General features: G+C 39.6%; 1 protein-coding gene across 1 annotated transcript in view; it reads right to left on the reverse strand.

Moving 5' to 3' along the window:
• Positions 1–24,967, reverse strand: part of MED14 (mediator complex subunit 14) — a gene marked incomplete at its 5' end in the record, with an annotated part of 25,449 nt that extends 482 nt beyond the window's left edge. Inside the window, 27 exons of the mRNA XM_008944034.1 lie at positions 363–488; positions 923–1,030; positions 1,224–1,403; positions 2,081–2,316; positions 2,921–3,103; positions 4,199–4,330; positions 4,979–5,090; positions 5,657–5,812; positions 6,958–7,227; positions 7,449–7,601; positions 8,786–8,877; positions 8,967–9,113; positions 9,375–9,535; positions 11,433–11,509; positions 11,936–12,070; positions 12,657–12,851; positions 13,232–13,391; positions 14,962–15,040; positions 15,886–16,011; positions 16,633–16,744; positions 19,341–19,491; positions 20,009–20,141; positions 20,928–21,035; positions 21,326–21,454; positions 23,165–23,294; positions 24,033–24,206; positions 24,862–24,967. Of these exons, the coding sequence (XP_008942282.1) occupies positions 363–488; positions 923–1,030; positions 1,224–1,403; positions 2,081–2,316; positions 2,921–3,103; positions 4,199–4,330; positions 4,979–5,090; positions 5,657–5,812; positions 6,958–7,227; positions 7,449–7,601; positions 8,786–8,877; positions 8,967–9,113; positions 9,375–9,535; positions 11,433–11,509; positions 11,936–12,070; positions 12,657–12,851; positions 13,232–13,391; positions 14,962–15,040; positions 15,886–16,011; positions 16,633–16,744; positions 19,341–19,491; positions 20,009–20,141; positions 20,928–21,035; positions 21,326–21,454; positions 23,165–23,294; positions 24,033–24,206; positions 24,862–24,967 (3,871 nt within the window). The remainder of the gene's footprint in view (positions 1–362; positions 489–922; positions 1,031–1,223; positions 1,404–2,080; positions 2,317–2,920; positions 3,104–4,198; positions 4,331–4,978; positions 5,091–5,656; positions 5,813–6,957; positions 7,228–7,448; positions 7,602–8,785; positions 8,878–8,966; positions 9,114–9,374; positions 9,536–11,432; positions 11,510–11,935; positions 12,071–12,656; positions 12,852–13,231; positions 13,392–14,961; positions 15,041–15,885; positions 16,012–16,632; positions 16,745–19,340; positions 19,492–20,008; positions 20,142–20,927; positions 21,036–21,325; positions 21,455–23,164; positions 23,295–24,032; positions 24,207–24,861) is intronic.

Below are 24,967 nucleotides of genomic sequence, written 5' to 3' on the forward strand. Positions count from 1 at the left end.
CCAGCACCACTAATGTGTGTATCACTCAATCTAGGTGATTAGTACCTCAAAGAAAAGCAAAACAGCCAGAAGTTGAGCATTCTAAGATACTGCAGCCTAGAGGGAACTAGACTTTAAATATTGTCAACATCTCTCCAAGAATACAAACCAAGAAGAACTGCTGTGATTTTATGGGAGGGGGAATAGGAACACTAACTGAACTAATTATAAAGGAGATACACACAAATCTAGGCTTCCAAATGGCAGAACATTTTTAGCTATTACAGCTGACAGATATAGCATGCTTGAGTTTTTGCTACTAACACGTGATGATTCCAAAGACATGCAGCCCACAAAATTTTAAAGCAGATAACTCTACTTACAAAAAACAACATTTTGGATTTCAGCACAACAGCAGGTGTTCCTGGGGGTGCAATCGGCGGTGCACTAGGAGGAATTGTTAAACAAAACTGCACATTCCATTTCAGCTGACTTGCCTGATCAGGGAACTGTTTAAAAAGAGCGGCATGGAGAAAGAAGAGTGAAGGTCTCTCAACAGTGACATTACATGGCTATGAACTAGGGAAATGTTAGAAAGTAGAATGTGCCTCTCCACCTAAACTTCCAGATGTTGCCAAGTTTAAGTCAGAATAATTCTGAAAGAATTGAGCACAGGGTAAACAAGAATACAATCAGAAAGATTCCAGCCAGCCTGCGCATGTGGCTATTCGGCAGTAACATGCCTGCCGTTTCTCAAAATCATCAGGGTAAACGAGAAAATTTGGGAGTCTCCAGAATGAAAAAAATCTTCATTAACACTAAATAATACATATAACTCTAGAGTAATTTATGTGTTTATAGACAGAGTTGATGACACAGCACCTGTTTTTTAAAAAAATATAATAAGCGAATCTGGGTGTACTAAATACAGCAGTTAACTTACCAGCTCAAGTTTCATGATGTGCACGCAGTCCCTGAGGATGTGTGTTGGAGCCCCTAGTAATTTTGTGAAGGCTATTAGGGTGTTTGCTTTAAAAGGTGGTCCTGCAACCTAAAGAAAGACACTATTTAGTATTGCCTATTTAGATAATAGCTACATCATTTAAGATGCTAACTATACACAGCTGTTAATTTTCTATTTTGTAGCCCTTACGTGTGCCAATGAAAGTCAGCAGTACCATTCAAAACCACCAGAGATTAAAAGCAATGTGCAAAAACTTAAACATTAATGATTAAGTACATACCCTTGTTTCAAAGAACTTCTCCAAAACTTGTAACTCCTCAGATTTCCACTGTCCTGTATTTTCAGGTGTTACTTTCAGTTGCAAGGTCTGGTTGGTCTTAGGATTGAGAGCAACCCTGCACTTCAGTGCCTCTGTCTTAAACATTATTACACCTGGTTCATTGGAGTTTATTAACTGTAGCTGCACACACAAAAAAAATCACATTCCATCAGTTATTTGTTAAAAGGCATGAACACACACATACACGCACGGATTCACTCCCAAGACTGTAGTGACCCATCTGCCCTCCTTCCAGAAAGCAACACGTGGTACTTGGATACAGGTAAAATTGCTTTGAGAACGAAGCTTATGCAAGATTTTGCTTCTTTCTCTGTCACTGAAGCGGTGCCAAAGAAGCAAAGAGGCACACAATGTCTGTCCCAAACCCTAAAGCAACATTCATGACTGTTTCAGTTATTGTCAACGAGTCATTAATTTCTTCGGCACTCCTGCCAAGTAGTGGCATCCGTAGTAACCCTGTGGCTGTTCTAGTTAACTCCCAATGCACACGCTAAACTCAGAGGCCACAGCGTCTGAAAATCTGGTCATAGTCTTGCTATCATATCAGTTACCAAATTCCAGCTCACCAAACAGGCTTTCCACTTCTAATTTGTGTGAAAAAGAAGCTGAACTATGTGCTTTCCCTAAATTTTGACACTTTAGTCTGCAAGTGTGGCAGAAGTTCAACAGCAAATACTTATTATATTTGCAGCATTTCATCTTGTGTCTGATTTGAAAGACATGGAGTACAGAAGCATGAAAAAGCACAGCTGTGAAGTCATACTCATAGGTCAATATTATAACAACCTAAACCATACCGTTTCCTGTTGTATGATCCTCTGAAGATGCCTCCTCATAATAACCGACCCAAGGAATCGCTCAAGAGGGGAGCAGAGATAGCTGCCAGCTAGTCCTGGCACGAGCCCAGGGGTAGGAGAGGGCAACAGGAGAATATTCAAGGCACTGTGGGTGAGGATTGTAGGTATGGATGCAGCCCAAGAGCGTTGAGGTAGTTTGCGAGGTGGAGGCATACTAGTTGGCATTGCTTGGGAACCTATTGGTATGGGAAAAGTAAGGAAGGATTTAACCTGAGACCTAAGATAAGTGTTCAGTTTACTTGCTGTCACTATACTAGCAACGAGTTCCCTGAACCAAGGCATAATCCCTCTTATTTAAGAATTTGGCTGCCTAGTGATAGGCAACAGAAAGACAAAGAATTAGAGTTCCGACCCTCCAACCACACAGAGTCTCAGTAACATTAAAATCCTGTTCCCTTTTCCTCTTTCTGCAGCATGCCAGCAGATAGCAGGTTTGTACAAGAAACTCAATGAGATGTGAAGATGGCTTAATCAATTGTGCAAGAGTAGCATTACAGCTCTATGATGTGAAAAGTTAGTATTTGAGTAGGCAAATACGCCTCTGTTTGCTTTTGCTCCGAAGAATTTTTTCTCTGTCATGGAGCTCAATAGTTTCAAATAGTTCCAAATTGTTACAGAAGACTTGTACTGGGACAGAACAAAGGCTTCATTTCCTTAGGTATCTTCCTGCACAAGGGCAGTTAGGACTGTTAAAGTGACACACAAAGCTACCAAAAAGAACAGAACTAGAAACGTTAAACATGAGTGTTTCACAATCATAACACTGATAAAGAAGCCTACTTGTTCCAGCTCGTGGGGAATGAGAGGCGTCTGGGACAGGTGAATGAAGGGAAGGGTTAGCTGGTGACATTCCAGGCATCCGTGCTGCTGGTGATGGACCAGAGACCTGAGGAGATCCTGGCCAGTTCCCTGCACGCTGACTGGGTGACATCATGGTGTATGGTGAGCTTGGGTCTATGGTACCTAGAGATGTTACAAGATGATTATTTTTTTAATTTTTTTTAAAGTACAAGGTTTTCCAATCTAGAAATGTAAAAAAGGCTTACCAAAATCTGTAAAGCATGAAAGTGTGTGCAAGCTTTTAGACTAGATTTTACAATCATATAAAAACATAAGGGGAGTGGGGGGGAATCAAGATACAAATTCATGGGTTTTCTGGTTATGTTTTTACAAAAAGTAAAATCGAATTGAACTTTTAGGCAAATCGACATGTACAACATGTAACAGGGTCTAAACTAAAAAGAGCTCCTGTCTACAAGCTTGGATTTCTACTGCTCCTTAGCAAATGAAAGCCTCAGCTGGACTGGTGCTTATCTATTCAGCATCTTGCTGTTATCTCTACAAATGTATCTTTGGTTTTGTATTCTCCTATAAACACCAATCAGAACAAGCTTCTTAAACAGTCTGTTGTGTATCTATCGCACCTTGTTCATTTTAACATGAAAAAATACATATCCGACCTGTCCTAAAAATACAAATCCAACCTGTCCTAAAAATACAAATCCAACCTGTTCATCTATTGTGATTTATGGAACGGTTTCCAGTGCACTAAAATCACAACAATTGTTTTGGCAGCTTTCAAAAAAATCTTAATGAAGCAAACAGCCAAAAAGCATGTTGCTCGCATACAGGTATGTCAAACCAGCAAGACTGACAATGTTTTCAAACTGCAAGTATTTGAATTTCTAACCTGTTCCAATTATTCTTCCAGAAAAACATAAGCAGTGAAAATAATCTAACAAGGGACAATGCTGATTAAAAGCTGCAGCTATTGCTCTGCTACAAGACCACACAGAATATTCCCACATGAGTAAGCAGGAAAAGAATAATTGATTGTTCCTAATGTTTTAAAAATTGACTTTTTAAAACATGCCATGCAGCTGCTTTTGACTACTGTTAAAGACTTACAGCGACATGTACAAAATCAGCTACTTTAGCAAATTACAAGCCACAAGTTTTTCTCTTAGGTCTGCTCTGGAAGACTTAACTTCAGGAAGAAAGTGCCCTCCCTGTCAATATATATGTATACATAAATACACCTGCCAGTAAAGAACTCACCATGGGGGCTGGCAAAGTTAGCTGTTTGTCCCATTGTGATTCCAAGAGAGGAAGGTGAAGGCGTTGGACCAAAGGATGCTGGTGATGGTGCTCTTAAAGCTCCGCTAGGTGAGCTTGCAGCATGCAGATTTCCTAATTAAAGACATGGTGTCTCTCAACACACATATTTCCCATTTTTCTGTTGTGTTTTTTTCTATCAACTGCTACAGCTGTCTCCTTTTAGAGGGACAGCAAACAAGATGCTTGAGAATTTGTTTTCACACTTAAGGGCTTTATTTTGTATATTCATGAGCATTATATTTTCAAGATTGATTCACCACACAAAGGAAACCTCACAAGAGATTTAGCTTGAAGATTGGCATTTCCCCCTGCCCAGCCCTTCCCCAAATTTAAATATTTTCAGCTGTTGTGATACAACAGCTGGGAGCAGAAAGCAGAACTTTGGTGATGAAAAGCTTTTATGAAGAAGCAAGTATTCAAAATTCAACAGGTTTTGACTGAGCAATATGTAAGCTGTAAGAATGAAACTATTCCAAATCAATTGCATAGCTAAAGATGACGGTTTCACTGAGTGTCTGGGGTTTTTTTAGCTTCAAAATGTACTTTCCAAAACATGCAATTACAGGACTAGACTTTGCTGTTTTTCCACAATATGAGGTTCATTCTCTTCACCAACTTGGAGCTAAACACAGCTCATATAATAAAAAAAGCATAGAGGGACAAAGAGCTGTGTGTGTATTTCCAGCACATGATTAGCACACAAACTCTCTGCCAGCTTACCTGGGGACTGTGTGTGCATCATAGATGGAGATGGTGTCACTGTGTTGTGATAGGAGGTGGGTGGTGAAGTAAGAGGATATGCTCCTGATGCTCCTGCCTGTTTTGCAAACGGCTGAAATTGTCAACAAAAGACAACAAAAAAAATTTTATTATTTTGTACTAAAACTAAAGTTAAGTACGCGCAGGGGAATCCTAACAAGAGTTTGGTCCCCCATGTATGAAATCTTCCAAGTCTACCAACATAGTTGTTTGATTCTCTGCATCACCTTTTCCAGTGTTCAATATTTTTTTTTCAGTGACTTTTTTCAGTTTCTCCTCAATACATAATACCTTAATCTCATTCCTTTTTATCTGCCACCCTGTAACAGCAAAGCCTCCTGACTCCCCCTCCCAACTCTTGTCTTAAACAGTTGTTTTCCCTCCCTCAGTCCTTGGCTTCTAAGGCAGCAAGTCTCATGTGACCTTCCAAAGCTGCTGCTCATATGCTATGGGCTGTTTATGCTGGAATGAGAAACGGCAAAATAAATTAATATGTTTTGCCCCAAGGGAAGTTCCACAGCAGAGCAGTTTTATAGTTTCCCTTTCCATTTTTTACTGCTAATCCTTTTAGAACCTAAGTTCTTAGAAACCTACAGTTGTGGAAGACAATAAACATTTCTTATTTTGCCTGGAGGGTACCTGTTGTTGTGGTTGCTGTGGTGGCTGCTGGGGTTGAAGCTGCGATATCAAAGAATCCATCATGTCTCCTCCAATAGGAGAAGGTGGGTTATCGTCTTCATTTACAGACCGCCTTCGTGCATCCTGATTGCTGTCAACAAACATGTTCAGGAATGTCTGTGGAAAGATCGGTTTTGTTAGCAATTTCCCCATTTAAATTTTATTACATAAATGAGCACGGTATTTGCTGAACTTTAATACTATCTTTATCAGCTACAGCACATAAGAACCAGGCAAGTCTCTAGAAGTAACTGCTAGCAGGCATTCATTATATACAGTATGAATAGTTTGCAAAATACACCAATTCATAAACAGAGCTTCTCAGTGGATATTTAAGCTTAATTCCCTTTTTCTTTTTTCAAAAGGGGGCATGCATCAACACCAAACAAGAAACAAGGAAAAGCCTACACCTGGAAACAGCTGTTCCAGAACAACTCATCAGTACCCAGAACCTACCAGGCTGTTGTATCACGCCAACAACTGCCCTGTTTGGGCAAGAACCCCCGGGTCACCTCCTCTACAGCCTTCTCCTGTACCCAGAGAAATTAGCCAACCCCGCTTGAATTAATCCCTCCTCTACCTTCCCAATTTCATTCTCTTATATTTTCAACTGGTATCTACAATTGCCTTCATCTTATCTTTCCACTTGGAATTCATGAAAGAAGTCAATGTTTAAGATCAGCTAAATGCAGTACCAGAGAGTCAGCATTCAGTTGCAAATGTCAGAAGGAAAAATGAGCAAACTATCCTGTTTCACAATAAATGCTGTTTTCCAATATTTTGGTATAACTAGCACAGGCAGACACTGCCCTCAGTGGCTAAGGTACTCTGCTAGAGTGCACAGATTCATTTTTCAGGAAGAGCAAACCTGCACTGTACTGAGGAGCAAAGCCACAGGCTCCTGCCACACACTGATGGAAACTATTGTAAAAGAGAAATTTCCATCTAGAATCATCAGACATGGAGTACTTTCTCACCTGCACTGTCCGGCCACACAGCATAGTTTGTGAAGAATTGTTACTCCCGGAGAATACACCCAGCCTAGTCACAAAGCTTCAGCAAGTTTTACCAAAAGGATGCCTGGAGCACCCTCTACGTTATATTATTACATAGATAAGAATAAAACCCCTTGACACTTGATGCTAGTTTTCTTAAAGGAAACGTTTTAATTCAAACTAATCAACAGACCTTCACATCCGATCCATACTTCAGATTAGAAGCTCATTTATTTACAACATGCCAGAAGACCCAGAAACAGTCACCTTTAATCCAGGCGCAGGGTAAAAACCTTCCACTATCTTGCTGTTGTCAAAGAGACTGTAGGCCCCGTCGCGGATGGCCACGACGCCACGGCTCCGGCAGTAGATGTCAATGCAGTACATGTTCCTGAAAGCCAGCCTGATGTGCGTGGGAGACTGGGGCAGGATTGAGAAACACTGATAGGCGGTGTTGGTGCGCTGAGTCAGGCCCAGCATGGGCACCGTTGGGAGTTTGTTGATGGCATTTAGAGGAGCCTGAGTGTCAAACAAAACCTGAGGGAGAATAGATATTGAGCGATCAGGTCGCTTACCTTTAAGTAAAGGTCAGGGAGAACGGGGTGTAGGGAAGAGACAATCCTCCCTAGGCCACCTTCTCCCAATAAGATCCATAAAAAATCATAACATACACATGTAATTTTGAATGGTCGAACTGAACCAGAATTGCATTCTTAATTATCTTACACTTTTCTTGAGAGAAATTTTTAAAATGTTACCTGTAACAGCTGCACCACATTTGGTGTTTTATTAAACATCTCCTGGAGCTGGTGCAGAATTGTGTTGTGACAGTTACTGCAACCTGAGTTTGGGCCGACGGTTCCCAGTGAAATGTGGAACTTCTGGAGTATGGAGTTCCACTGAATGCTGATCTGCAATGTCAAGAACACAAAATGGTCTTGGAAACTAGAACAACTATGAGGTTAGAACAAGAAAGCTGGTTTGCTTTATTTTTTTTCCCCCATTTTACATCAAACCTCCAATTCCTAACTCGCCTTCCTCAAAAGTTGCTGAGGTTGTGGAAGAAAAAAAAAAAAAAGGGAAAGAAAAAGGGCACTGTTAGCTTTAATATCTATTTAGCTAGGTGGATTGTTGGCAACCACAAAACTGGGGAATTATTTTATCAACTCAACCCAAAAGAAAAAAAAGCCTTTTCTGCCAAAGGTGAGACAGACAAAACTAAACTCAAGAGATTGATGCTGCAGAGGACTCATTAATGAGTTGCTGGAGCTGGACTGGTTTTCTCAGTTGTATCACACAAAAATGAGAACCAGACATGCTAATATGTACGGCAGTGACACGTCAAATCCACACTGCTGCTCTTGCTACTTATTAGGTGTCCCAATAAAACGGGCATAAAAATACTCACAAAAATTCAGCTTATAACACGAATGAAAACCTTCCAGGAAGAAAATGTAAAGTGACTGATGTACTTGAAATCAGTTGCATACAAAAATATATTCTTAGTCTGTAATAAATGTGCACGCACTTCTTCCTCTACCTTGCATTTAAGGCAAGTGTGTGAACCAGTACTAGGTTATTTATAAAAGTAAGTAATAAATTGCAAATTCAAATACTAAAGTCAACACAAAAGAGTAAGCTAGAGTTCTGAACAAGAGAAAAACACTGCTACAAAATAATTAAGGACCACCTTATTTGAAAGCACATTACTACATTTAAAACTTTGTGAGAGTCCTCTTTTCTAAGGCAGAATTAGGCACTCAGCTTCCATATATCCACCTATCCCAGTACAGCAGTGATCAGTAGCACCAATTACCATGAGCTTGTCAGAAAAGGCTGCCACACCAGCTTTCATCAACCAGGAGCACACAACTGTCCTTCCCACAATTTAAAGCATCTTCCACAAATTCTCAAAAATTCTGAACATCTAGTGAATTAGCAATCTGGCACCCTCTATTTCTACCTGTTCTAAATTCAATATTAATTCCACAGTAATGTAATAGGAAGACATATTTTGTAGCACAATTCTGACAACTCTTAGACTGCCTGTTCTGTTTTCAAATATACATTTTAAGTGCACTTCAGAGGTACTTACAGAGCTGCCCTTGGTAGTTCCATAACAAAGGATAAGCTTTCGGTAATTGTAGATACGAACTTCTGAAAAAAGGTTTAAGTGGTTGGGTATGTCTGAAGAGAGGAGGGAAAAGATTTAGAGAGAGAAGAGCACAGTAATCTGTAAACACATCTTTTTAACAAAAAGAAGCCAATTTCTGTACCTGGTAAGGACCATGCAAACTCCAGGACACATTCATACAGCCGAGCAATACTGTTCCAGTCATTAAGGAACATCTCGACAACTTTGCGACCTCCAACTGGTTCAGACAACTGGTTTTCATAGGTCAGGTAAACGTGACGGGTTGGTCCTGTGATGTTAGGAGATCATACATATGGATTAAACTAGAGTTTCCTAAACTGTGGTTTACAGACTATAAGAGAACTGTAGCAAGAGACCAGGAAGAATATTTAAGTAATAAAAAATTGTCAAACTTTGATTCAGGTACATTGTAATTTATTAGAAGTCTTAAGAGCAGATAGCTGTGCAGTAGCACCAGAACATCAGAATTACAGGAACAATGTAAACTACAGAGAACCAATATGTACCAGTCTTCCTAAATAAAACTTACCTTGCTCTCTGGAAGAAGTGGTATTAAGTGGACAGTTTGCAAACACCAGCTCAGCCACCCACGTGCGATTATTTCTACCTTGTAATCGGAAAGTGCAATCAAGAAGAGATCGGTCGAGAGCCTTCTGTGTTTCCTCGTTTACACCTTTACAGGGAGGAATTCTATCCATGATAAAAAAAAAACAAACTCTCAATTACACACACAATTGTAGTACAGTTCCAAAACAACAAAAAAAAAGTAACTTCTAACATTTCCTGATGGTCTTCCAAGTCTGGAGGTCAAAGAATGAACAAATCAACAGCAAAGCTGGACTGCACAAGATACCCTTTTCCTCTTCAATTACTGTAATAAGTGTGCTACCAAAGCACTCTGTGTTAAGACCAATTTTTACATGGATTCAACACCTGCAAATTACAGTCTGTTAAGGGATATGCTGAACTGCCCTGATCTCCTGGTGAAGTAAGGATGCACGATATGAAGCTTTTATACAGGGGCATAAGCCAAAAAAAGATTAAAATAATTAAGTTCTGTGGCAACCTGAACTCATGAATCAGTTTGCCTTCTAGAACAAGCTCACTCTAAATACAGTGAACGACCTGGCAGTTCTCTTAGTACCTACTGATTTATTCATATTCCAGCGTGAGAACTCAGCTCAGAGGACAGACTAAATGAAGCTTAATAAAAACATGCCAAACTCTTTTTCACATCCCTTGAGAGTCTATTGAAAAGTTTTATATACTACCCATAAGCTCGCAAGTTCTCAGTATTTCTCTGCTCATATGCAAAGTTAAAAAGGAAGGGACTGATGCATTTAGAGACTGATGCGCTTGTATCACTATACATTTCTGCAGCACAAAAGAAATTAAGAAGGTATTACTCTAGAAGGTATCCTTAGGGTTTGGGTTTTTTTTACATTTTAAACTGTTGTAATCTGTTTTTCTTCGTAACAGTCCCAAGCTTCATTTTAAGGCTTGAAGTAGGCTCTCTGTGAAAAAATGGCTGGAGCACCAGGTAAAAGCATTGTGGCCAATAGCTGCAAATCCAGTGGCTGGCATTCCTCAGGGTTAACACAGAGGCCACCACTATTTAACAATTCCCATAACCTGTGTAATGCAAAGGAATAGCAAGTTTGCAGATGATGCCACACTGAAGGGAGCACTTAGGGCTGCCATTCAGAGACCTCAGATGGCTGGAGGAACGAGTTGACAGGAACCTCGTGAAGTTCAACAAAAACAAATGCAAAGTCCTGCCCTTGGGCCCTAAATAATCTCAAGGAACAGCAGAGTGGGGACTGATTGGACAGGCAATGGCTCTGAAAAAAAAGATCTTGGGGGTCTAGAAGACAGACTGAACAGGAGTGAGCAGTGTGCCCTTGCATTGACAGACTGCTGCACCCTGGCTGTATTAGCCAGGCAATCAAGTGACTAATCCCCTCTAGGCAGCATTTGAGATCGCTGTGCCCAGAGAGGGCACAAAAACCCTTGAGACTGGAAAATGCACCTGATCAGCCCTCCTCTGAGCAGAAGGTTGGACCAAATGATATCCACAGGTCCCTTCCACTCTTAAATTACTGTGTGATTCTCAGATGCTTCCTCTACAAGATTTTTGCCCTGCAGTTGCCTTTTCTGTGATTCCCTGCATTCTCCTCTGCAGCACCACATACTGGCAGTTGTTAAATAACATATGGAGTATGTAGGCCTCTGATCTGATCTAAAATTCCAATTACACTTTCATGAATCATCACTGTATCTTCCTTAGCACTGCCTGAATTTTAGGATTGAGGACTGTCAGACTGCTTTCAGAGCTCCCCAGTTCAGGCTAATGAAGAAAACAATTACAGGTGGCCGTGTGTCTACTCTTATTTTCCTCTTTCTCCAGCACTGCTTCACATGACAGTGCAAGACACACAGTAATTTAAAAAAACAACCCAACAAAAAACTCTGAAACAAAAATGCCCCCTCCTGCCTCAGGATTTTTAGTGTTGCTTGCCAAACAATTCTTTTCAGTCTCAAGTGTGTGTACATTAATAAAATGAAACACAGGACCATATCCCCTTACTTTAATAAACGTATTGCATGGCTGAAGCCATCTCCTTCTACTTGTACTCCTTGGTGAGGAATGTCCATATTAGATAACTAGGAATGAACAAAAAAACATTATCCCAAGCAAAAAGTCAAGTAAAATAACTACGTTTTTCAAGGATTCCCCACCCCACCCCCCAAGGGTGACAGCTGTTTCACATCCTCAAGCACTGGAAAGCCAAAAACCAGTCTGTGCAAATCTGTTATAAAACCATCTTCCACCGCCTCCATTGAGAGTCTTTTATCCTCTCATTTTCCATTTTCCTTCAACTTTTCAAGCTTTTTGCAGTGCTTTGTATTAGAGAACCAGCATTAACAAGACAGGGCAACCCAGTGTAGAACATCAGTCGCCCAGGCTCAGCTGGCAGAGGAACTCCAAAGGGAACATGTGACCACAAGTATGCCAAGTAGTCTCATCTAGACAAGCAAATCAGGAGTGGTTGAGGGGAAGAAGGAAGCAAAGTACTTGCTAATACCTACCTCCACACGAAGCCCTATAAATGGCATATTCGTATCACACATGGCTACAATATGAGCTAGCACTTTATTGAAGGCACACATTTCTCCCGACCGTTTCGGTTTCTTAGGTTCTATGGAACATGGATCACCAGATAACTAGAATTAAAATAAAGACAAATGTACTTGCGTGTTTCGAGTACATATTTTGAAAAGATGTCAGAGAATAATCTAATTCATTCAAATTTTAAATTAATCACACCCTAAGCGCAAACTCCTGAAAGGATCTGGTCCACTTCAGGACTGAAGCAATCCAGGTAAAGTAATTTTATGATCGCGTCCTTCCTTTAAAATAGTATTTATGTATCAACAAGCCACGTCAGCCTGACCCCAAGCAGTAACTCTTATTAGCCCCTGCAAGTCTTTCAAAGACTACACCTACGTGGCACAAAGGTTACCACGCAGATACCAGTGCTCTAGGTCTACAAGCTGCTCCAGCTACCTCAGCACAGTGCTCTGCCTCAGCTCTTCAGAACAGCCTAGGAGGCTTGGCATGAATTGAAAGACAACTGTAGTCTCCCCAGCACCTCCCTAGGGAAGCAGTTCAGAGAACCAAGCTGCACCACAAGTAAGATGCCAGCCAAACAACCTTTTGAAACAACACTACTAAAGTTGGTATTGATGATCAGAACATGTGTTAGCTTCCATGCTCTGTAACTAGCCTGACGGTTTTTGAAGTACATACCTTACGCTTGACACCACTTTTCATCTGCTTCCCACTTTTTGTGTCTTGAACCAACTCTTCAATGTTTGGTTTGAACTGCTGTAGTAAAAGTGCAGTAGCAGGGCTGTCATCTCCTTCGGCATTGCTCACAGAGAGAAAATGGTACTTGTACTCTAGTTCTGTGGGGTTGCCAGGAACATCAAACATCTCTACAACCTGTATTTGAACAAAACAACAAATTGAGAAGACCCTCAAGCTAGGAATATGTCTCCATCAGTTCCTATCCTCTCCCTCTCAAAGAAAAGACATGAATCTTTTTCATGACACTAATTCTGTGGCTAGCAAAGGGATTGAAAAAGAAGGAAGATTAAACTTTCAGGAAACAGACAATGGGCAAGTTGCTGAGTAACAAACCTTTATGTCCCACTCTCTCCATAAGCCTGACTGCTTAACAAATGCACCAAACGAGAGAAGGGAGAGGGTAGGACTACATCAACCATTTAGTGCCTAATGTTAGAGCCAACAGTTTAACAGACAAACTGCCTGGTATATCCGTGACTAGGAGCAAAAGACAGAAGCATTTTTCAGTTACTTACAATGTAGTATTGTGGAAGGCGAGTGAGTTTGATAAACAGCTTGTGTTTGGAAAGGCTTCCCACTGGATGGCTGGCATAATTAGCTAGTTGAAGAGTTTCACTGCTCACCGTAGGCAGATGTTTTATAGACTGTTTGCAACGTTGCTGTCCAAGCCAGAACCTTGTATGGAAATAAAGCTATTAGTACCCTGAGACTGCTTTACATTATTCTAGTATATTGCTGTTCAGAGCTTTAGTGTCAAATTGCCATATCCTAAGTCACCATCTATCACTGCTGCACAAATCATATACAGAAAATTACAGAGAAAATTTAATGAGCTTATATTTTCTTCTTACTATCTTTGTATATTGTTTTCAGCCTGAGCAACAGACAACTGTTAATTTATGACGAAAAGCCCTGAAATTATTCACTGAAAGAGTACATAAATTTTTATACATCACAATATGAAATTACAGTATAAAAAAGAAAGGACAAATTAAAAAAAATGCAGATTAAAATTTTTCTACAATTTGGAATCTTCGATTATGTTTTTGTATAGAAAAGAAAATCTTTGCTCCCATAGGCTAGAAAGCAATACAGTAAAAAAAGTCACCAAAGCTGAATGTCACTCTGGACCATTTAATAAACAAATTCATTCACCTGAATAAGTATGGACATGGAGAACCATATGCAAGACACCAAATATATTCTAATGTCTGGAATTAAAACTCTGTCCTACTCCAATAGATTTTGGCTAAAGTGCAAGGCCAGAATGCCTAGCTAGGCTTGAAAGGGACCCAGCAATGTACGGCTTGCTTTTTCAGTCATAATTCCACTGAAAGCAGCTGTGGAAAATGTGGGTGCCCAGTATCTCCTCCATCACGACATACCACATCTGTTCTCAAAGACACGTTAGACATAGCTGTCCTAAAAGACATTTTGTGGGACTGCCTAGCTTCCTGAAAAACTGCAGCACTACCCAAGCCATTATCTTGAGTACATTATTTATAACAAAGGGAGGTTGATTAGTTTCTCCAGGGTGCCAGTGCTTCATGCGTCATCATGCTTCTTTTAGAAGCAAAATTCCTCAAACAGAGGTTTCACCCTGCAATTAGCTCAGAGTACTGGGAATTTCCAAAATGACAGAGCAGGTGAAACTTAGTTTTCATGCAGATGCAAACTGTATTTGTATTATTTGCTCCCTCTTATGGAAGCCAAAAGTATCTTGTGCTTAAATTTCAGGGCTTTATGGAAGGATGATTAGAGATTTAAAGCAGCAAGGGCTGAAGTGTTAGAAGATAAACTGCTACTATTTAAATCATCATGGGCCACTGTGGCTTCTCCTCTGTATTGTGAGAGGGGAGATTGTTCTTGCTGAGAAACAAGCAGAGTCAGCTGTAGAAACAGTATGGAGTAAAGAAGATAGAAAGTGAACGTGAACACAAAATGAGATCCTCAGGAAGCAAGTGGTTTGCTATTGACTTACAGTGAAAAGACTCTGTGCACAGCAACACATGAGGCTACATGTAAGGGAGAAAACTAAAAGGAGGACTATGGAATCAACTCTAAGCAAAAGCAGAATTTCCTCCACTCATTTAGAGGAGAGGACAAATACTCAAGGTTGCTTAGAACAGCGAGCAAGTATATCCCCTACTGTGTTTAAATACAAAGCCATGCAAGCGTGATCATCCCAAACACAAAAATGGTGATTTGTTCCATGCAAATCAAGTGAATCATGCAAGTCACTTACTTGAGCTGCTGGAGCCAAGGAATGATACGCTTCATGTCATCATTAACAGACTTCTCTATGTCATCGAGCGTCAGTTGATCTGCAAGAACATTAGGTGAGTCAATGGTTTAACATCTGCTCTTTAAACAAAATTTTGACCTTTTAATGAAAGTGGCTCATCTAATTTAACAAACTATTAATCACAGAATCATAAAACAGTCCAAGCTGGATGGGACCTCAAAAAATCCTTTCATGGGAAAATGATCTAATACCCTGTCCCACTGCATCTTGAAAATCTCCAGAGACGGGGACTTTACTACACCCCTGGGGGCCTTGTTCCAGTAACTCATTGTTCTCAGTGTAAAAAATTTCTTTCTTACACTGAGATGAAGCCTCTCCTGGTGCAACTTGTAACTGTTGCCCCTTTTCTCCAAGTGGCTTGTTGTTATGAGAGAGATTAAGATACACAGCAAATGAAATCCATGATGCTCGTGAAACCACAGCAACTATTAGGCAAATAAAGTAAATGAACTCACTTTCCTTCTTTTCTTAAACAATTTGAAGCCTGAAGCTAAGACCTGAACAGTAACTCAAGATGCATAAGGTCACATAATACAACTCTCAGTCAGGTCCACGTGAAATGACCACATCCATTAACGGCATAACCCAGGAATCACGAGTCATAAGGAAGATGCACTGCAACGATGCCTGACAGTACCTACCCTGCCATCCTCTTAAAACATACCTAACCCAGCTGTGACTCTTAAGAATGGAGATCCACTTTGCCACTCCTCAAACTCAAATACCTAGGTGATGACCCAAGTGTGCTGCTCCATTTGTGTTACAGTTAGAGAACTTCATGGAATTGACAGAATTGTTCACGGTATCTCATAACGCAGGGTTCTTGCAAGATACTAAATACAATCTGGTTTTGCACCTACTTACCAACACCATACAGCATAAGCTGAAACATTCCAGAGTGGAGATCAACAAATACATGCAGGCACTCTGATCGACCACATGGCTCCAAAATTGGAATTACAAGAGTTGGAAGAGCCGTCTCAATGAATGCTAAACAAAAATTGATGTTAATAATTTAAGACAAAATTCAAGCTCATTATATTAACTCTTAGCCCATTATAATCACAAAACCTGTCTAGTTTTACACAAGCAATCTTCACTCGCACGTTATTACACTATTAACATAAAGCGGGAACTGAATATAAGAATTTCTCCATGAAAATAATGCTAGTAACAAACTAACAAGAAAAGACAGACTGAATTTGAAGATTATTAATCCTGAATACCTTTTTAACTCACTGCTTCACAGTAAGCTCAAATCACATGACAATAGTTTAAACAACAGTTTAAGCCATCTCATCCAAAGCTAGCTCAAGACAATGATTTGCTTTCCATTCTGAACACATAGGAATCCTACAGTAGATAACTTTTAACCCTTCACCCAGATTATAATGCTGTAATAGCTTCATTATTACATTGCATTTAGATGCTTGAGTATTTTACAATTATCAGTGCAAAATAAGCCAAGTCTTGATAACTCATAACACACCTCCCGCTTCTCATTTTTCTAATTTAGATTAATGAAAACAAGAAAGACCAAGAAAAAAAGCAAACCATTCCTAGGCACAAATGGAAATGAACTTGAAACAAACTTCTGTAGAACACACATACAATTGTCATTAATGTTGTAGCTCTTAAGAATGGCTTTCAGCTCCTGGAGTTTTTGATGAGATCTCGCATGGACACTGTCTATTAGGAGTTTTTCTATTGATAGGTGGTCAATCTGTGAAAAAAGAACATACCTGAGCAAGTTCAAACTTGACGTGTAGACTTCATGCACTAGCACACCTCAGCAAAGCTATTTAGTAAAACAATCACTTCAGAAAGAATTTGCTTAGAACTGTGGCAAACCACATGAACTATTAATTTGAGTACTGGATCACCATAAAATACAACAAATTAACATAATATTCTGTCTGTTCAGCAGAAAAAAAACAGCAGGCAGTGGGAAGGGTTTTGAGAGAAGATTAGAAAAAAATGTAAAAGAAAACACATGTCACAAACTATGCCGTTACCACTCCCTGTGCAGACCTATTTCTTCCAAATCACAGAATAGCAGGTTGGAAGGGACCTTGATGATCACCTGGTCCAAGTCTTCTTGGGAAAAGCATGGTCTAGATGGTTTGGAGCAAGGCTGGAGTACTTTCCAACTAAGCATGAACCAGTTCATAACTAGCTTAAGCTAAGGGAAGAAAGAACAACACAGAACTCCCCAAAACCCCACTGTTAGAATATGGTTGCCTCTACACAATCACATTTGCAGTTGTACCATGAAATACAACACACTAATTTAGTCCTGCTAACGAGGTAACAATGCAGTGAAGATGCAGTGGTAGACACTGAATATGAGCCACCCCATTGAAAACAGGAGTATCTTGAGGCTTGTATCTAGAGAATCTAGAGGCTGTTGCACTGTAGCTTACTTATGAAGCCTAAAATAAAGCATTTGCATTTCTATCCATTCACATTACAGTCGTATTGTTTCTGTATCTTGCATAAGCAAAGCTAGAGATTACTGCAAAACCTTCTTCTAGTTAACCTCACACTACTTTGAAAACTGTTCAATGTGAATTAAACTCAAAATTTATTTTAGTGTATGACATAAATGTGGAAGAGGTTTATACCAGCACAGAATTATACAGAATCTCAGTACAGGCCTTTGTATATATCAGAATGACCTCCCCCTAAAGACTAGCTTTCTAAGACAAGGCCTCTAAAATCAAGCGTTTATTCATACACAAAAACATTTCAACGCAGCAGCTGCCGAGGTAAATCTTCCTCACAAACTAGTAACTACAAGTTCTATGGCTACATGCAATCTCCAGAAGGTTAATGTATAATAACCTGCTTAGACAAACATATTTGTTCGTGCCACTGTTTCATACAGTATCTTAGACAAACAGAAACACAGTGGGCTAGCTATGTCATTACAGCTGAGATCATTACTCAAACACTAGAACAGCACTGTACATAACATAGCTGATAATTTTAAGCTCAGAATAAGTAGTTATAAAGGGAGTCAGCATTAACTTTGATAAATCTCAAATCTACAGTGGCCTCATATTTTAATCTACAGTCTGTAGACATGATTCAGTGAGCTTAGATTGCATCAGCTCCAGTAGAACTTCAGCAGATGTTCTAGATAAAGCACGTTTTCCTGGATTTAGGCATAAATACAGAATCTTCACCAAATTTACTTAATATTTAGTAGCCTATATATGCTAATTTAGGCTATTAAATGAGTCAATTCAGTGTATGTTTACTATATTAACAGTAGAATTTCTACCCTAGGAGTAGAAGGCTACTAAGCTCCACTAAGTTTCTCACATTCCTCTGTAGCCCAAATGTAAAAATTCCTTGACATTGACCATATAGAGACTTGACCGTCAGACTGCATAAACAAGATGGGCCACGAGGCTCAAACAGAAAGTATGTACAGTAGGTGAAGGCTATCATCAGTAGAAAGGCCTGTAAGACAGGTGAAGAATCTCAGAGCTGGGGAGCTTTTCCCTGTGGAAAAAGTGTACTGAAAATTTCGCTCCAGTTTAATAACTCTCTTAAAAAACCAAACACTGTAAGAAATAATGACAAACACACATCCTGATATATCACAGCCAGGCTTGCGGAGGAACTTGCAGAAGACTTATTATAAAACCTAGAATGCAGGTTCTCATAGATATCATTAACCAAGATCTAGAATTATCACCAGTGATGCCTGATCCAAGAAAGAAGCTGACTGCTGTTACTCATTTTGGATCAATAATCCACCTCTGATAACACAAAGACACATTCAAATAGGCCACACGACAATCTGTTTAGTGATGATGTAAAATGTAAAACCAAACTTCACCCAACACTTGTGACCAGCAAATCACATTATCACTTTTGCACTAGATTTCCAAATCGTTACAGAAGATTTCCTAAAGTGAATAGCACTGCCGGGTAGCCAGCCCAAGTGACAAGGGGAAGCTGATCTTCACAGGAAGTTTCAAAGCATTTCAAGCCAAATGCTAAGCTAACCATAACTGAAACGTTGCTGTTGTTTCCCCCTAGCCTCAGCATTCAGTCTTATAAGTGGTATACAGTACACTGTGAAGTAGGTGTAATTTTTAAGATGAAGTCAAGTGCAATAATTTGTAACCACAATTTTAGGTTCCAACACAAACACAACACAACCTACAGTAACTGCTGACTAGAAATCTTACATACAGTTCTTCAAATAGAATCTAAGTGAATCAGAGTGAAACAAACTGACAAAGCAAAGCATTTTAAGTTGTTGATCTATAAAACTAGATGCCTGCTGCAAAGCAAACCTTTACCTTCATGGCTCTTTCCATCAGTTTGGAATCACAGGCTGGCAGTGGGGGCTCGTGAGATATTTGTAAGGGTTTTGAGACATCTGCCTCATCAATCTTAATAGTGACCTTATGAACAGATGCAGTCCCTGTTTTCCTGCCAAGCACCTGTTGACTTAAAATGAAAAGAATAATTAAACCACGTGTGGAATAGCAGCAAATATGCTTCTCAGTAGCTTATCCTTGATTCTGAAAGTTCTAGTTAAAAATAAGATTATGTCAACCAAACTGAAAAAAACATTTGTTTTAGTTCACCTTTTAATGCAGAACTGTCAGTAAACTGTAACTACATAAAGAAGTTTTAGATGGCTGCAAGCTTGATACAATCAGAAGAGTGTTTGGATTACTTTTTAAAATTTTATCTAGTGCAAGTCAAGCAATAAATATAGTAAAAATCTGACAAAGAACTAATTTACTTGGATATCTGCATAAATATGAGCTAATTTATAACTGTATTTATTTTTCTCCTGTACATTACACTTCTTTGCAAGTCAAGCAACATGTTTAGGTACTTAGTTACAAGAATTTCAGTCTCACATCAAAACCAAAGTACAAGTCTGGCTCAGGCTTAGTAAATTAAAACCCTCCTGTTATCTCATTTATTATTAACAGCTCTTTTAAAATTAACTTACTTCCAAACAGAGAGGGAGAGACATTTCCCTGCATGGTATCGCTCCACTTGTACAAGGTCACCCCAGCGCTCTCGAATCAGCATCAAAGTCTGTGAATGCAAGACTTCCAACTGAAGTGCTAAGCAGAAGGAGTCTAACAAAAGCAGTCAAGAAAATAAAAGACCTCCAAAAAGTGTGTACACTGTGTAAATACATTTGTTACAAAAGCCAGACAAGATGTCTGAAAGCATGCTAATGTACTATAAACAGCATCGAATACTTCTCAGGTATTTTTGCCCTTTTTTTTTTTTTTTAAAAAAAAAACTCTTATCTAGATCAGGGTACTAGACAATAGTGTCCCAACAGCTTTGTGTTATAGATTTTAACTCTGATAAACTTCTAGGGCACAGATTACTAAGAAGGAAATTCAATTCACTCTATAATGGTCCCCCCAAAATAACATGATTCTGTTTGTTTATGCAGAAATCGTTTCACTGAAAACAGTTTCACATTGTCAGGCAGTTCAGCCTTTGCACGTAGTAAAAACACTGCACTGCTTCCTGCACTTCTGATTACTCACACAGGTGCAATAGAGTTAACACACCACCACCACCCCCTCACTGTCCCTCTTGGTAGCAGCCACTGTCAGCTCCCACACTCCCCACGCCAGCACTGTTTTCTGCCTCTACAAGGAGCACACGCAGGCAGCTGCTGCTGCGCTGACTTTCCATGCAACCTGCTGTCTTGCGTACCCTGCCATCACCTTGGCTGATAAAGTGTGCCAAACCCAGTCTTACATGCCGGCACCTGAAAATAACTGCTTCCAAGGCCATCATTTCCCCTTATCTTAATAAGGAATCCACCTTTGTTGACTTCCAACTACCAGGAAGAGCAAGGCTACATGAAGCAGGTTTTCCAGAAGCAATTTTCCAAAGGATACGCAGACAGCTGTACATGTCCTGGAGTGGCTTTTCATCAGCAAACAGCCGCGACTGGACCAGCTGATGGATGAAGTTGATCTGCATGCTGTGAACCAAGGCTCGACCATCTTTCATGAATTAAATATAATTCACATTAGACATCAGGAAACAATTAATCAATAAATTAAGAAGAAAAAGATACAACTCTACTGAGCAAGCTCCATGCCAGGATTTCTAACAAAATAACAAAACCCTTTGCTAAGGTGTTAAAGGCACACAGAGCAAGATGAAAACAGGACAAGTATATACAGCTTCATTATCTTCAATTGTTTATACTGTGTCTTTTGCATATCACAAGACTTGCATAGCATCAGAGATTAACATGTTAAAAAGAGTGTTATGGTTTGGGTTTCTTTACCACCAGTTTCTTTGTCTTCAACCAAAATTTCCAGTTTGAGAAGGCGCCAGGGGATGTCAGGGTCATCACCCATCACTGTCAAGGTGGCCTCAAACTCACCCTCAACTCGGAACTTCACACGGCCATTGGCTAAGGAAGAGAAAAAAAAACAACATTCTGTTTCAATTAGTCTCCTAAGATGCCTCAAAACATCAGTGTGGTAGCTCCTGGCACTCTCAGTGGATTACTTCTCTGTGGTTTCTGCTTTGTTTCATGTGTTTCTGTGCAACTCTGAAGACTTACAGTTGCTTCTGCAACAAAACCAGTGTCATTAAGCAGCATGGCTGGATGTACCAAACTGCCCTGAACAGTGCTACTTTAGTCACGGGAACTTTTTAACACTTGTGGTACTGTAACACAGATTAACACAGAGCTGACTATCAGCCTGACAAGTTACACAGACAAAATGTCTGGCTTAACTTTTTCAAATCTTTACTATAGCAACAATGAATACTTTAAGCAATATTAAAAGGAGATTCAGAACATGAGGTCAACCCAGGCTGAAATCTAGCCCTGAAAACACATCTCAATGCAAACCACTTATTTAACATTAAAACATAACTCCATTTTCATGTGAGGAAGATAATACTTTGCATAATTTACACATATGCACACAAGCAAAGATTATGTACACAATTTACCTAATTGATATAAATATGCTCAACTCTTTGTGACATTGGTATCAGTTTCAAGAACTGGAAACAAGGACTCAGAAATGTGTAAGCAATGTCATAAAGAGAATAAGCAGGAGAGCAAACAATTTAGTAGAAGTCCTTACTGTAACGTGCAGGTCAACCTTCTCTATCACATAACAAGATAGGTCGTACACCTTTACAATTATAGACATATAGAAATATACCTGCAGATACTTTAACTCAAAGAGTTTCATTTTCAAAAGCATCCCAGCCATGCTCTTAAAACAAAGTAAACCCCAAACCAGAAACTAACATCATTGAAATGTTCAGTTAACTGAAAAATCTGAAGACCTTAGACATATCCATTTACACTTATGTCAGTATCAGACCTATTTTTGTCTAATATTGCATGTACTCACATAAGGACCAGTGAAAACTACCAGTGAGATTTTTCAGAAGTAGTTTCAGTCTAGGCCTGTGTGGTACATGGTTAACCTTGTCTAAGTTAAAAGCATGGACTAGGTCCATTCCAGACCTATTCTCTGTGATTCTGCAATAACCCAGTCCAGTTTATAGCTATCCTTCCTGTAAAAAAGGTTGTCTTAATGTCTACCACTGCTTGGGCTAAATGAAAACAGACATCTGAAAACACATTAAGAGATCTGGCACTGCAGTGAGCCACAGAACAAAAGGCATACAAAAATATGCACAAATTCTATGTATGAAGATGAGTATTAAAACAAATTAGAAAAGCAACATTAGAGTGGCTTGTTTAAGCTAAAGTTCAGGAGATTCTACAGAAAGACCTAACAGTTTAATTAAATTGCATTTTAAAATTAAGTTTAGAGAAAGCAAAGACATTGTTAGGCCTAAAACTCTTTCACGACACATTAGCTGAAGGAGCAAGACAATGTCTACAACCTTTTGCCATTACCTTAACAAGATTTCTTCTCAAAAGTAAATAATATTTCAGCAATTTTAGTGTCCTTATTTTATCAGAGGAAAAAGCATTTTGATGCCATACAGAGACAGGATACCAGACATAACACATGAAGCATGCCTAATGGTCTCATGCTGTCTTTTAGCTCTGCTCTTCAGCACTACAACAACAATTTTAAATCAGCCTGCAATCATGTATTCCTCAGAAAGTAACTCCACTTCTTACCAACTGTAAGATTTGCCAGCTGTGGAGGGAGATCTGTAGTCACGAGTCGATGTCGAAGAATCTGGTTTAGTTGGTGGAGTGTGGTTTGCTTCTCACTCTTGGTTATTGGGTCAGGAGGGATTATTTTGTCCTGTTAAAGTAAGCACAAACAATTCTACATATCTCATGCTTGCATAATACAATAGCAGTGGTGAAAAAGCAACCAGACTCAAAGTTTGAAAATATAAATACTATGGGCCACTACACACCAATGAAGTTTTGTAATTTACACTCAGATTTGTTTTCTAGTTGATTTTACCTGAGACTGACCACTGACTAAAACTGCTCAGTTTGGATCAATTAAATAAATTCAGGCCCTTACTTCAGGCTAAACTTGTTTTCAAATACTAAGGTTTGAAAGACGACTCTTACCTGTTGCTATAGATCTAAATCACAGGTACTATTGTTTATATTAGTTCACCAAATCCTGTTCTTCTGCATTTTAACAGTGAGAAAAGGCAGCAGCATTAAAGAGAGCTGTGAAGTATTTCAGTACATTTCCAAATACAGGCAAAACCCCTAAGAACCACCGATGTCAGTATCTCCTTTTCACACTTCACTAGGATGGTGGCTTGGCATGTGCAAATACTTAAAGGAAGAACTGTTGCTACTATACACCACTAGAGCAGAAAGAGTTTTTATGGAAAGAACGGTTTACCGGGAAAGCAAAACCTGTTCAAATAGGAAGCGCTCTGCATAAAGAAAAAGACACTACCCTGGCACTAGGCCTGTACTGAAATAGAGTTCCACCTGCACACAACTAATTTTGCTAACAGACACCCGAGAGCACCCGGGGGTCCCCCCGCCGGCCCACGGCAGCGTTGTTTACCCTGATGCAGGTGGGCAGGCGCGGGTACGAGCCGGTCGTCAGAACGTCGATTGCGTAGGGGATGGCAAAGCTGGGCAGGCGCGCGTGAACCAGGGCGTCTCTGGCCAGCGAGGCCAGGCGGTCGGCAGTGTCCACAAACAGGATAGCCTGCTGGTCTAGGAAACTCGAGATCATCTGCACGGGACAAGGACAGAGAAAGAAAAAGGTACATGTCCAAAAAAATCCACAAATCAGGGCCCCTCACTATTCAGTTCATGTGACTGAGATTGTTTTATCTGTCACTTTCAGTTTAAGTAATCACCTATAAGGCAAAGAATGAATGAATATTCTGGCCATTTCTTACATTCATATGCAAGGACACTTTAAATCTGCATGCCATTTCTGATGCCATGGAGGATCTGTAAAGCCTCACAGCTCTTTAACTCAAGATTGCTTCTGGAATGTAACCATACTTGTTTGTAATCACTTGGGGCTTGTTTTTTGCAACATTCTGGACTTTATTCTTATTCATCCAAGAGCAGGATGGAAGTGATAATAAGAACTAACACACTGAGATCACCATCTTCCCTGTCCTATCACCTAACCCCAAAGCACTCCCAAAACTATGTTCAGACAAGCCTTTCACTTTTTGTCACTGATCAGTTTTGTGGAATGTGAACTGTTGAAAGACAAGAAAGCACAATTTCTAAATAGGAAGAAATGAGTGATAATTTAATATTAACTTGGCTATGAAATAGGCTTTTTTAAAAAAATTCTATACTAAGGAGATGTTACGGTGTACCAAAGACACTGAAAATTGTTTCATACTTGAAGTCTGTTGCTAACTTACCGCACATTTTTCCACCTTTCCGGCATTATTAGCCCATTTGACTAAGGCTAACAAACGAACAAACAGTTGACGAGTGCGACTTGCAAACTGCACTATTTCTATTTTC

This window comes from Merops nubicus, unplaced genomic scaffold (assembly GCF_000691845.1).
Source record: "Merops nubicus isolate BGI_N331 unplaced genomic scaffold, ASM69184v1 scaffold32377, whole genome shotgun sequence".
Classification (NCBI taxonomy): Eukaryota; Metazoa; Chordata; class Aves; order Coraciiformes; family Meropidae; genus Merops; species Merops nubicus.